General features: G+C 39.9%; 1 protein-coding gene across 1 annotated transcript; it reads right to left on the bottom strand.

Annotated features, from left to right (window-relative positions):
• Positions 1-1,098: 1,098 nt before the first annotated feature.
• LOC148545178 (uncharacterized) lies at positions 1,099-1,824 on the bottom strand. Its single transcript, XM_088499048.1, has one exon. It carries the CDS (start codon positions 1,822-1,824, stop codon positions 1,099-1,101), a length of 726 nt encoding a protein of 241 aa, XP_088355174.1.
• Positions 1,825-14,607: the final 12,783 nt, after the last annotated feature.

Genomic DNA, 14,607 nt, shown 5'->3' with positions numbered 1-14,607 from the left:
CTTGTGGTGTTCTTCTTCTTTGGGGTCTTCCTTCTTCTTGATCGTCATCTTCAGTAGCACCTTCCATTAGTCGCCTAGTGATCCCCCTGCTTCCATTTACTTTCTCTGTATCTTCATCTTCAAATAATACCCCAGCCCTTTTACACAGCCTCAGAATAGTGCTTGGGTAACCAAGCCTACCCAATTTGCTTGTGTCTTCAGCAATCTCCTGAATACTGTCTGCTATGAGTTGTGAGAGGTTGATTTCTCCTCCATGTAAGATGCAGTACGTCAAGAGGGCTCGCTTGACTATAACCTCTGAGGTGTTTGCCGTAGGGAGTATTGATCTCCTCACTATCTCATACCACTCTTTGGCCTCAGGTGTGAGATCTAATCTTTTCAAGTGGCTTGGAGCTCCCTCTAAGTCCCTCTCCCAGTCTCCCCTGCAATAATTTATCAGGGTCATTCTCACCCTGCAATCTTTTCTCATAGCTAAGCTCCTCATAGGTTATGGTTCTTAACCGTAGGACCCTCATGACTGATGATGGACTAAAATCTACCTCCATACCTCTGACATAACTCTTATAAGGGGGGCTGTCCTTGCTCTCTTTCACAGCATTTTGCGTAAAATTCCCTTATCATGACTACGCTAATGTCAGTGACAGGATAACATAGAAGTTTCCACCTCCTTTCCTTAGTAATTTCCCTCATGATGGGATACTCCCCCTCTATCTAAGGAACACTAAAAATTTTTTGGACGAATCGCTAAAATGCCCAGTCACCAAGCCGCAAGGATAATATTGCCCGACTTGATACAAGGTTAACTAGCACCAAATCAAAGCAGGGCATGACCCCAAAGGCAAGGGGAGAAAACCCACTCAAAGGAGGTCAGACTGGAAAATACTTAAATAAAATTCGAAGGGTTGCAAAAGGTAAAATCCCAAATGTTTAGCAAAATGCATCTATCACAATAAAACATTAAAGACTCAAAAGGCCACCTAAAAGGCAGCCTCAGAATTTAAAGTGTTTGTTTTTCAAAATAAAGTTGCTGGGAAGCAACCAAATGTCAAAGAAGTTTCAAGTCCACAAGTTGGACTATAACAAATACAATTATAAAAGTTATAGGGGATCCAAATTTGCCCCAATAGCAACATCCTTGGCAGGGGGAGGAGGAGGAATGGTAGAAATCGGAGTAGCATTGACAATCCCATCCGGTCCATTCAGAATCTGCACATCTGGTTTGGGCTTTGGAGGGACGACCTCAGAAGGGACAGAAGAAGCTGAAGCCACTAAGGCCTTCCCTGGTGGCATAAGAGGAGGACCTTCATCGTCATCATCAGGGGCAGGCACAATCTTGCCATCAACCACGACATTGTCCATACTGAACAAGGTGAGATCGGCCTCAGGAGCAATAACTCGGACCTGAGCCTTCAGGATCTCGAACATATCAGTCATACCATTTACCATGTGTCCCTGAAGCTCAGCATAATCATCTTGGGCCGATTGAAGCCTCTCCTTAGTTTCTAGCAGCTCGCCATAGGTCCGGGTATAGCTCTCCTTATACTTTTTTATAGCCTCATTAGCCAAGTTAGCAACTGCCTCCGTCCTAGTTGCACTCTCCTTTTCTTTTTTCACATCAAGCTCCAACTTGGCAACCCAAGCGTCCAGCTCCTCCTTCAGACCCTTTACCCTATCAAATTCAGCTTGGGCATCCTCTAGAAAGGCCTTCGTAGCATGGACAGGGGACTCCTTAACAACACGAGATAAGGCCGCGCCAACATTGGACATCCGAATGCTATTGCTCGTTATGAAGTCAAGGTGATAAAGGATTGAGATGTCGTCCATAGGGACCTTACTATGTGGAGCAATCAATTCTGCACCAAAGGAAACACCATCAAACTCTATCATTCAAGTCATAGGTCCCAATAGTTTTTTGCTTCTTAGGAGCGGTACAAGTAGCAGATGGAGAGGAAGCAGGACCAGAAGTCGCCTGAGATGGATCAGATGGAACTACCCAAACTCTAGGGGTTGGGATGATCTTTCTTGGGCCTTCAGAGTCAGATATCGGCTTCTTTAGGGACACTTGAGAAGACCCTTCCCCCGAGGTCTTCGCTGACATATTTTGGGCAGCTGTTGCCTTTTTTTGTCCTCTGAAAGGCCTTCACAGAATCTGAATATTTCACCATCTCTGAAAAGAAATCAAGGGAAACAAGTTACAATAAATAGAAAGGGATAAAAAGTACAAACAATAGAAGAAAACCGCTTCTAAAAGAAGTCGGATGCTTCCTAGCTCGGCACGAAGGAGGGAGGGATCTCCGAGAAATCTCTTTGTGTCCAGATGAGGAGTTCCCCCCAGTGCTCCTCTAGAACACCTACAAAAGCCTATTCCACCTCATCTAAACTCTCCCAAGAATACTTGGGAGCTACTATATCCTTTTGCCAACACAGAGGAAAGGTTTGCTCGTCATTCTCATCTAAAAAGAAAGGTCGGGTATTCTCGACAGCTCGGACCTTAAAGTAATAGTTCTTAAAATCTCGGAAGGACTCTGCAAACATTGAAAAAACTTTCTTTCCCTGGGTAGCTCAGAAAGAAATCCAAGAAGCTTTCTTCTTGGCTACTCCAGGCTTGGTCAACACAAAAAGATAAAGAAAAAGGGGTGTAGTAAGTCGGACACCTAATTCCTGGCACAACAGCTGGAAAATCTTAATGAAGGCCCAAAAGTTCGAATGAAGCTGGGAAGGGGTCACATTGCAAGTCCATAAGAGGTCGGTCTCAAAAGAAGTAAAGGGGATGGTGATATTAAGATGACTAAAGAAATAGTCATAAGCATAAAAGAAGGGGCATTCTCCCTGAATCAAGGGGGGAAACTAACCCTCTCCTCAAGGTCGGACGACAACAGATCATAATTCTTTTCATCATCCCTATTGCTACAGACCCTATGGAACCTCCTAAGCCTCACAAAATATTCGGGATCAGCCTCGGTCACACACATAAAGACTATTGAATCCAGCCAATCGGCCATACCCACAGGAACTCTGGCAGACATCTCGACAATATTTTTTTGTGAAGACATAGGCCAATGATACGCGGAAACTTGCCTCTCAACAAATTTCCTACCGGTAAGTGCACCAGATTGTCGTCAAGTAAAAACTCACTGTAGAGTGAGGTCGAATCCCACAGGGATTGGTTCGTTGATCAATGTTAATTGGAGAATTGTGCTAGTTAAGCGAAATCAGAATTGAATTGGGATTGCAGAAAATAAAATTGGTGGGAAACTTAAATTGCAAGAAAGTAAACGAACAGAAATTAAATGGCCAAAAATTAAATGGCAGAAGCTTAAATTACAAGAAATTAAAGGGGAATGGGGTATTAAGCATGAAATTAAAGAAGAAGAATATAAAAGAATGGGTAGATCAGAAATGGGGGAATTCATTGGGGTCAGGAGATGTGAGAATTCTCCGGATCAAATTCATTCTCATCTCTTCCTCAATCAATGTATTCATTAATCTCCTTGGCAATCTTAAGTGATTAGATCCCAATTCCTTGGTAATCTAATCTCTCTAAGCATGAACAATTGTCCAATTCCTTGATTTAAGTGCTCATGGAAAGAGATGAAGTTTGGTCACTGATCATACCACACAAATTCATAGATCAAAGTATTGGTAGGATTACATGTCACTATATCCATCCAAACCCCAATCTAATCCATTGTGAGAAAGCAATTCTAGCATGATCTCCTCATTCCTCTCCCAATGCAAGGTTCCGAGGAGATCCAAGTATGAATAGCTTATTTCCCAAGATAACTATCCAATTGAATGAAGAACGAAAGCTTTCTAGTAAAATCAAGAGAAAAGAAAGAAGAAGAAGAATGAAAACTAGTATTTATCCATTGAATTTACATAGAGCTCCCTAACCCAATGAAAGGGGTTAGTTGTTCATAGCTCAGTTCAATTTACAAAGAAAAGAAAATGCAGAAAATTAAGAAAGTACAAAAGGAAAATGTTGTAGAAAAAGAAAGTACATCAAACTAAAGGAAAAATTACAGAGGAAAATTAAATCAGGGTTTGAGCCCCGCCAGAGCCCCCTTTCAGGGCCTCCCGAGAGCTCCTTCAATCTTCAACAATTCTTCTATTTATAACCCTCTTCTCATCTTCAATTGGATCAAGTAATTGGATGTGGGACCTGGCTTAAGCATTTAGGAGTGATTCTCAAGTGATGAGCATTGGCAAAAAATTTTCATTTTGGGCATAGGTGCAATTTGGAATTGAATTGGCCTTAACGTTGGTGATCACGTTTGAGGGCAAACATTGAATCAAACGCCGCGTTGAAAATTCAGTTCTGCTTGCTGTCATTGGCATTTGACTCAACATTGGAAGGCCAACGTTCTGCTATTCACGTGTATGCGTGACCTACGCATACGCGTGAATGGTCAAATTTGACATTTGACGCGTGCGAGTGCCGTACGCGTGCCCGTGGTTGGGCTGAAAAAGTACGTCCACGCGTACGCGTCATTGACGCGTATGCGTCGATGCAAAATTTCCAACTCCCATTTTTGAAATCTTATCACGGACAATGGAGGCAGCATTTGAGGCAAAGTTGGTCCTCCAACGTTCGCACATCCACGCATGCACGTCACCTACGCGTGCGCCTGGATGCTAAATTTTCAAATTCCAAAACTGAATGTTGCACATCAAGCCTTGGGACGTCACTTTGTCCTCTTGTCAATGTTACAAATTTCATGCCCACTATAGGCTATTATATATGGTTAGAAAGCTCTAAATATCAGCTTTCAAACCCAACTAGAATCGCCTCAATTGGATATCTGGATCTCAAGTTATGCACCTTTGAAGAAGACAGGGTCGCTGGCATCGGTGTGCAACGTTAGAGGCAATGTTGGCACACAAACGTGGTTGAAAACGCCAGATTCTGCAGCTCAAACGCTTTGTGCACCCCATACTATTTGATATTGTTAGAAAGCCCTGAATGTCTACTTTCCAATCCCATCGAGAGCACATAGTTTGGAGCTATACAGCTCGAGTTATACTCCACTGAAAGTGCAAAGGTCAGCTGGCCTTACTACAGGTTGGTACCATATTCGTCTTTGCACTTTCAGGGCAAGTTTTTTCCCTAAAATTAAGTACCCACTATGCAGTTTCATACATTCTTGGAAATCTCTAGATTCATACTTTCCAATGCTTTTGGAATCACCTCATTTGGAGCTCTGTAGCTCAAGTAATTCTTGTTTGAAGTATACCCCTTCAGGCTGTGAGGAGCAACATTTCCAGCAACGTTGGAGCACCAACTTTGGCTCCAATGTTGCTTCTCTTTGCTTCCTTTCATGGCTTTCTTGTTGCCTCTTTGCCTTCCTTTTTCTTAGCTTCCTTTCCACCTATGCATCATTAAATCAAAGTTTGCTATAATTCACAAGATCTATGCATCATTAAATCATCAAACAAAAGTTGCATAAAATCTTATGAAAAGGACATAAATAACCAAGTTTTCATGAATCAAGGTGTGCATGAAATTCTCATCCAAATACTTACTTATTGTCTAAGAAATGCATAAAACTACTCTAAAACAAACTAAAAATGGCTTGTGAAACTAGCCAAGATGCCCTGGCATCAGCCAACTATCCCTATATGCAAGAAAAAGAAAAAACGGTCATAACCAAACAACTTGGATAGTATGAGAATGGCAAAGAAACAGTCAACAAGTGTCAGATATGACAGCAAAATGGAAGCCCCAGGACTCGCAAAGAACGGGACATCAACACCAAAGCCCAGGGGCACCCTTCGGAGGCAACAACACAACAGAACCCAGTAAAGGAAAACGACGCAAAAATCAGAGCCCTAACCAGCCTTAAACCTCTCAAACAAAAGAAAATACAAGGAGTTTAACCGAAGTACCAGCATTTCTTCATACAAACAGTAAAGATAAAAAGACTATAATTATCAATAAACAAGAGCACACAAGAATCGCCAAGAAAGTTACAACCTTTTTCTACTAAAGTTCAACAAAGACCAGAAACTTTGCACGAAAAGATAAGCATGCAATAGTCAAGCACATATAAAGATGACTATCAAGACACAGAAGAAGGAAAAACACCAAACCAGCGATGAAGAGGGAGTGATCGAAGGCGTAGCAGAGACACGAGCGATCCACACCAGCAAGCGCTTCGAAAGGTCAAGGAAAGTAGGACGCTTGGGACAAAAATCAAAGAGCAATAATCAAAGAGAGGAAATTCTTTTTTGAGAGAAAATGTGAAAACGAAGAAACAAGCAAGGAGTGATAAATTCAAATAAAAGAGGGAAGAAGAAACGGCCAAAGGGATATATGATGACAAGTGATGCACCTCAAGATACTATGTTGGTATAGAATTTCTCAATAAAATCCCGTTGCAAGTATAGTTCTTCCCAACAACAATCCTCGAGTATCAAATTTAGAAGGAATTTGGTTGTCACAAGTTCAACCCCAATAAAAGTAACCAAAGTATTCAAACCTCGGGTCGTCTCACAAAGAATAGGCAAACATGTGCTTCAACATTGGTTAGAAATCCGGAGTTGCAAGTCATGAGCAAGAATTAAACTAGGAATCTTAACAAGCAAGTAATCTTGGAATGCAAGAAACTAATGCAAACAATTAGAACAAAATGTGAATAATTCCAAACTCATCAAATAACATCCAATATAATTCTATTCTAACTAAACAAGTAACTATAACTAAGACAAAGCAATCAAGATTTTTGGGTTTTCAAATATGAATGATAAAAGTAACTCTTGGCTAGGCATGGGAATTAAGGTCACCATCCTTGTCTAATAACCATATCTTGACAATTATGAGGAACCAAACACATTAAGTTTACTTCTATACTTGAAGTATATTAAATAGTTTGGTCAACATCAACCCATAAGGTCCAACCTAACTACCAATTAACTTGGTGGTAGGCTAGTGTCAATGGCTATCAAATTTGATCACTAAGGGTTCCCAAATCATCAAATCTATTAGACCCAATGACTCAAGCTTACCCAATTCCCTTAGCCTAGGCCAAGAGTGAAGAGAACTACTCCATAATCAAAGGAAACATTTCATCAAACACATGGTAAGAATTAATAAAAGATCTAATTAAATTACAATTAAATTGGATTTAACAAGTACCCACTAACAATTACCAACATACAATCACTCAAACAACACAATTAATCATGGAGATCATCAATGCAACAATAATAAATCAAGATCTACAAAATTCATAGAATGGGTATAAAATGACAAACAACAAGGAAACATAAAACTAACACAAGATCTAAGCAAAATTATACTAGAGAATTCAAATTAAACAATTAAAACTAGTAATTAACTAGATCCAATTCAGAATTCCACAAGGGAAGATTGAATTAAAACTAGATCTAGAGAGGAACAAAGGTTTCTCTCTCTAGAAGAACAAAGAACCCAAAAACTAACTAAAATTGTGTCTAAGTGTCAAATTATTGATCCCCCCTTTCCCCCTAGCATCCTTGGGTCTTTTCCATGCAGAAACAGCTTGAATTTGGGCCTGATGAGTCTCAAAAATTGCCATGCATGATTTCCTTTAATGAGGTCACGTGCAGCTTCCCGCGCGTGCGCGCCATGCGTGCGCGCTGATTGCTTTTGTGATCCACACATGCGCGCCATGTGCGCGTGCGTGTCGGTGGGAATTCTCTGATCCGCGCGGATGCGTCTATCCTTGCGCGCCATTTCCAACTATCCTCATCCACTCGTGCGCGCGAAGTGCGCGTGCGCGCCGATGCTGAAGTTCCCAAAATCCAAATCTTCATGTTCCTTCCTTTTGTGCGTGCTTTCTTTCTCTCTTAGCTTCTAGGCCATTCTTGCCCTATAAATCCTGAAATTACTCAACAAATATATTACGGCATCGAATGGCAATAAAAGAGGATCCAAATATAGCAATTCTAAGACAAAATAAGCATGTTTTTCATCATGGAGCAATATTAGGAAGAGAACACAAAACCATGCATTTCTTGTGAATAAGTGTGAGAAATATTGACAAAAACCCCCGAATTCTACACAATATAAACCACAAAATTCCCTGGAAATTTCTTGTGTTTTATGTAATGTGAACTTGGTTGCTATCATAACACCTTTTATTAATGAAATTCCCAGGAAAATGAAGCAAAGTAAGAAAGAAAAAGAAAAGAAAAGCCAAGAATTGGCAAAGAAACAAACAATAAAGCTAGACACCAATAGCTTGGACCTTATGACATATGTCTGTGGTGCTTTTTGTACTAGGATATGCTTGGATAATTAGGTTCTAAGGAGTCTTTTAAAACTTGGTAACTTAGATTAACTAATCCGGGATTACCAACCGAAAGACCATCATCAAAAGGAACCTAGCTACAAAGCATTTAGTGATCCAAAGAGATGCTGGGCATCAATGTTCCTAAGAGAATTTGTGAGCTAAGTGTCTGTAGTGAAGAAGTATTGAGCAAAATTGAGCCAAAAGGCTGCTGCAACACTTGACACTTGATAAACCCCAATTTTGTGGTTTATATTGTGTAGAATTTAGGGGGTTTTGTCAATATTTTCCGCACATATTCACAAGAAATGCATGGTTTTGTGTTTCCTTCCTAATATTGCTCCATGATGAAAAATATGCTTATTTTGCCTTAAAATTTCCATATTTTAAGGAAGAAAGAAAGCATGCACAAGAGGAAGGAACATGAAGATTTGGATTTTGGGATATTCAGCATTGGCGCGCATGCGCACTCCACGCGCACGTGTGGATGAGGATAGCTAGAAGTGGCGCGCAAGGATGGACGCATCCGCACGGATCAGAGAATTTCCATCGATGCACACGCACACCTGGCGCGCACGCATAGATCACAAAAGCAATCGGCGCGCACGCACGCATGGTGCGTACGCACGGGAAGCTGCACGTGACCTCATTAAAGGAAATCGTGCCTGGTGATTTCTGAGGCTCATCAGGCCCAATTTCAAGCTGTTTCTGCATGGAAAAGACCCAAGGATGCTAGGGGAAAAAGGGGGGATCAATCATCTTACACTAAGACACAATTTTTAGCTAGTTTTTGCTTCTTTGTTCTTCTAGAGAGAGAAACCCTTGTTCCTCTCTAGATCTAGCTTTAATTTGATTTTCCCTTGTTGAATTCTGAATTTGATCTTGTTAATTACTAGTTTTGATTGTTCAATTTGAATTCCATAGTATAATTTGGCTTAGATCTTGTGTTAGTTTATGAATTCTTGTCAATTATCATTTTACACCCATTTCATGAATATTGTGAATCTTGATTTGTTGATGTTACATTGATTATTTCCATGATTAATTGTGTTGTTTGAGTGATTGTATGTTGATACTTGTTAGTGGATACTTGTTAATTTCAATTTAATTGCAATATGGAACATGTCTTTTATCAATGCTTACCATGTGTTTGACGAATTGTTTACTTTGATTATGGAATAGTTCTCTTTACTCTTGGCCTAGGCTAAGGGAATTGGGTAAACTTGAGTCTTTGGGTCTAATGGATTTGATGATTTTGGAGCCCTTAGTGGTAAATTTGATAGCCATATTTTGACCAAACCATTTGACGTACTTCAAGTATAGAAGTAGACTTAATGAGTTTGGTTCCTCATAATTGTCAAGATATGGCTATTAGAAAAGGATGGTGACCCCAATTCCCATACCTAGCCAAGAGTTGCTTTTATCATTCATATTTGAAAACTCAAATTCTTGATTATTTGTCTTAGTTATAGTCACTTGTTTAGTTTAAAATAGAATCATATTGGATGCTACTTTGTTAATTTGGAATTGCTCATATCTTGCTTAGTTATTTGAATAAGTTTCTTGCAATTTAAGATTACTTGCCTGTTAAGATTCCTAGTTTAATTTCTTGCTCATGACTCAGAACCTCGGATTTTTAACCAATGTTGAAGCACATGTTTTCCCATTCCTTGTGAGTGATGTGAGTGGAAACTTGTCTCTCAACAAATCTCCTTTCGGCAAGTGTACCGAATTTGTCGTCAAGTAAAAACTCACAATAGAGTGAGGTCGAATCCCACAGGGATTGATTGATCAAGCAACTTTAATTAGAAGAATGTTCAAGTTGAGCGAATCCAGAATTTGGGTTGAGAGTTGCAGAAAATAAAATGGCAGGAATGTAAATAACAGAAAAGTAAATGCTAGAATTAAAGGACTGGAAGTAAATGACTGAAATTAAATTGCAGAATTTTAAAAGGGAATGGGGGATTTGCTCATAAAAGTAAATGGCAGAAATTAAAGAGAATGGGTAGATCAGAGATGGGGAGTTCATTGGGCTTAGGAGATGTTGCAATTCTCTGGATCAAGTTCATTTTCATCTCTTCCTCAATCAATGCACTCATTGATCTCCTTGGCAATCTTAAGTGATTGAATTACAATTTCTTGCAATTCAATCTCTCAAATCTTGATCAATAGCCAATTCCTTGGTCAATTGCTCATGAGAAGAGATGAAGTATGGTCACTGATTATACCACATGCATTTCCCAAATCAAGTATTGAGAGGGTTATAGTCACATACCCATCCAAACCCAATTTGGTCCAGCATGAGAAAGCAATTCTAGCTTGATCTCTTCATTCCTCTTTCAAGGTTCAAAAGAGATCCAAGTTTGAATAGCTTCTCTTCCAAGATAACTACTAAATTGGATGAAGATCGAAAGCTTTCAAGTAAAATCAAGAGAAAAGATAGAAGAAGAATATTGAAAATTAGTATTGATCCATCAAATTACAACAGAGCTCCCTAACCCAATGAAAGGGGTTTAGTTGTTCATAGCTCTAGAAAATGAAAATAAAGATGGAGAATACATCATAGAACTAGAAATTGCAGAGAAAGTAAAATACAGAGAGTAATTCCCTTTTTCCAACTTCCAGAACTCCTTTATCAATTCAAAGCTACTCCTATATATACTACTCTTCTCAGCTTCTAGTTTTCTCTTCAAGTCTTGGGCCTTTGGATCTTAAGTTTGAAGCAATTCTTTTCTTCATTTGGGCTTGGCTTTACTTGCAGAGAAAAAGTGCTAAGTGGGCAGAGACTTTAGCTCAGGGCATTAGGGGTGTTAACATTTAGTGAAAGTATAAGTTCGAGAACGTTTGTAACACTTAACATTTTCACTAATGTTCCAATGTACCCCTTTGCCTCACGTTAGAGCCCACGTTAACTAGGTTAACGTGGCTTCTAACGTGGCCTTGCCAACCTTCGAGAACGTTAGTGACACTCAACATTGTCACTAACGTTCCAGTGTGCCCCTTTTTGCTTCACGTTAAAGCCCACGTTAACTAGGTTAACGTGGCTTCTAACGTGGCCTTGCCAAACTTCGAGAACGTTAGTGACACTCAACATTGTCACTAACGTTCCAATGTGCCCCTAGATCTCACGCTAAAGTCCACGTTAACTAGGTTAACGTGGCTTCTAACGTGGCCTTGCCAACCTTCGAGAACGTTAGGGACACTCAACATTGTCACTAACGTTCCAGTGTGCCTGGTGCACAAATTGTGAATCACACTTTTCACAACTCATACCACTGACCAGCAAGTGCACTGGGTCGTCCAAGTAATACCTCACGTGAGTAAGGGTCGAATCCCATGGAGATTGTTGGTTTAAAGCAATCTATGGTTATCTTGTAAATCTTAGTCAGGAAGTCAATTATGTTTATCAGTTGAATTGCAAATAAACAAGAGAGCATGGATTAAAGGTTACTTGTTATGCAGTAATGGAGAATATGTTGGAGTTTTGGAGATGCTTTGTCTTCTGAATCTCTGCTTTCCTCTGTCTTCTTGTTCACGCACGCACGTCCTCCTATGGCAAGCTGTGTGTTGGTGGATCACCGTTGTCAATGGCTACCTTCCATCCTTCCAGTGAAAACTACGCTCACGCGCTCTGTCACAGCACGGCTAATCACCGGTTGGTTCTCAATCCGGTTGGAATAGAATCCCTTGATTCCTTTGCGTTTGTCACTAACGCCTAGCCTTCAGGAGTTTGAAGCTCGTCACAGTCATTCAATCCTTGAATCCTACTCGGAATACCACAGACAAGGTTTAGACTTTCCGGATTCTCATGAATGCCGCCATCAATTCTAGCTTATACCACGAAGATTCTGATTAAGAGATCTAAGAGATACTCATTCAATCTGATATAGAATGGAGGTGGTTGTCAGGCACACGTTCATGGGTTGAGAATGGTGATGAGTGTCACGAATCATCACCTTCATCGCAGTTAAGCGCGAATGAACATCTTAGATAGGAACAAGCGTGTTTGAATAGAAAACAGAAATACTTGCATTAATTCATCGAGACACAGCAGAGCTCCTCACCCCCAACAATGGAGTTTAGAGACTCATGACGTCAAAGAGTACAAAATTCAGATCTAAAAATGTCATGAGATACAAAATAAGTCTCTAAAATTTGTTTAAATACTAAACTAGAAGCCTAGGTTTACAACAAATGAGTAAACTATGATGGATGATGCAGAGATCCACTTCTGGGGCCCACTTGGTGTGTGCTGGGCTGAGAATTAAGCAATCCACGTGCAGAGGCCATTTGTGGAGTTGAACGCCAGTTTTTGTGCCAGTTTGGGCGTTCAACTCCAGCTTTTGATCCTTTTCTGGCGCTGGGCGCCAGAATTAGGCAGAGAACTGGTGTTGAACGCCATTTTACATCATCTATCCTTGTGCAAAGTATAGACTATTATATATTGCTGGAAAACCCTGGATGTCTACTTTCCAACGCAATTCGAAGCATGCCATTTCAAGTTCTGTAGCTCCAGCAAATCCACTTTTAGTGCAGGGAGGTCAGAATCCAACAGCATCAGCAGTCCTTTTTCAACCTGAATCAGATTTTTGCTCAGCTCCTTCAATTTCAGCCAGAAAAATACCTGAAATTACAAAAAAACACACAAGTCATAGTAAAGTCTAGAAATATGAATTTTTCCTAAAAACTAATGAAAATAGACTAAAAACTAACTAAAACATCCTCAAAACTATATGAAATTAACCCCAAAAGCGTATAAAATATCCGCTCATCACAACACCAAACTTAAACTGTTGCTTGTCCTCAAGAAACTAGACAAATAAAATAGAAGACTAATAGGTTGAGAAGCAATAATATTTCAGAGTTTTTGATTGAAGCTCAGATTCTAATTAGATGAGCGGGACTAGTAGCTTTTTGCTTCTGAACAGTTTTGGCATCTCACTTTATCCATTGAAGCTCAGAGTGATTGGCATCTATAGGAACTTAGAATTCAGATAGTGTTATTGATTGTCCTATTTCAGTGTGATGATTCTTGAACACAGCTATTTTATGAGTCTTGGCCGTGGCCCTAAGCACTTTGTTTTCCAGTATTACCACAGGATACATAAATGCCATAGACACATAATTGGGTGAACCTTTTCAGATTGTGGCTCAGCTTTGCTAAAGCCCCCAATTAGAGGTGTCCAGGGTTCTTAAGCACACTCTTCTTTTTGCTTTGGACCTTGACTTTAACCGCTCAGTCTCAAGTTTTCACTTGACACCTTCACGCCACAAGCACATGGTTAGGGACAGCTTGGTTTAGCCGCTTAGACCAGGATTTTAGTCCTTTAGGCCCTCCTATCCACTGATGCGCAAAGCCTTGGGATCCTTTTTATTTGCCCTTGCCTTTTGGTTTTAAGAGCTTTTGGCTTTTTCTGCTTGCTTTTTCTCTCTTCTTTTTTTTTTTTCTGCAAGCTTTGTTCTTCGCTGCTTTTTCTTGCTTAAAGAATCATTTTTATGATTTTTCAGATTATCAATAACATGTCTCATGTTCATCATTCTTTCAAGAGCCAACATATTTAACAGTCTTAAACAACAAATTCAAAAGACATATGCACTGTTCAATCATTCATTGAGAAGACAGAAAGCATTGCCACCACATTTAACTAATTAGAAATTCTCTTATTAAAACTCGAAATTTTATTGCCTCTTATTCAAAAGATCTACTACTTTATTCATGTTTGCTGATGATGAGAAAAATTAAACTATAGCTTAATTGGAGATAAAATCAAAATAGCTACTAATTACTATTATATGACTCCTAAGGTAAACTTCTATAAGGACACTGTCACAGAGTTAAGGCAGAAATTGGAAATTAACAACCTTTATTCTGGGGGAACGGGGGTTCCTCTGATCCTTGGGATGCTTGGTCCTGCAAGAGAAGACTTTTGGCGCTTCAATTCCCTTAAGTCACGCCCTTGCTCCTCTTGTTCTTTAAACATATAGGTCAGCATTTGACTGTGTTCCTTCTGTTCTTTTATTATTTGCTCCATAGCTTCCCATCTCTTAGTAACAGACATTTCAAGATACTCCCAGTATTCAGATTGAGGGATCTCTGGGAGGAATTCCTGTGCTCTCTTCTTGATGGGATCATCCTGTGCTTGTTGTTTTTCCATTGATGCTTTGGTGATTGGCTTCTCAATTGAGATATACTCAGTTATTCCCATCCTCACTCCAGCGTCCTTGCAGAGAAGAGAAATCACGCTTGGATAAGCCAACCTGGCCTCTTTAGAATTTTTGTTAGCAATTTTGTAGAGTTCAGCTGAAATCAACTGATGAACCTCCACTTCCTTTCCCA

This window comes from Arachis ipaensis, chromosome B9 (genome assembly GCF_059453495.1).
Source record: "Arachis ipaensis isolate K30076 ecotype BB chromosome B9, ASM5945349v1, whole genome shotgun sequence".
In the NCBI taxonomy this organism is placed as follows: Eukaryota; Viridiplantae; Streptophyta; class Magnoliopsida; order Fabales; family Fabaceae; genus Arachis; species Arachis ipaensis.
Note: the sequence above shows the minus strand (reverse complement) of the source record. Positions and strands in the feature narration are given on the sequence as shown.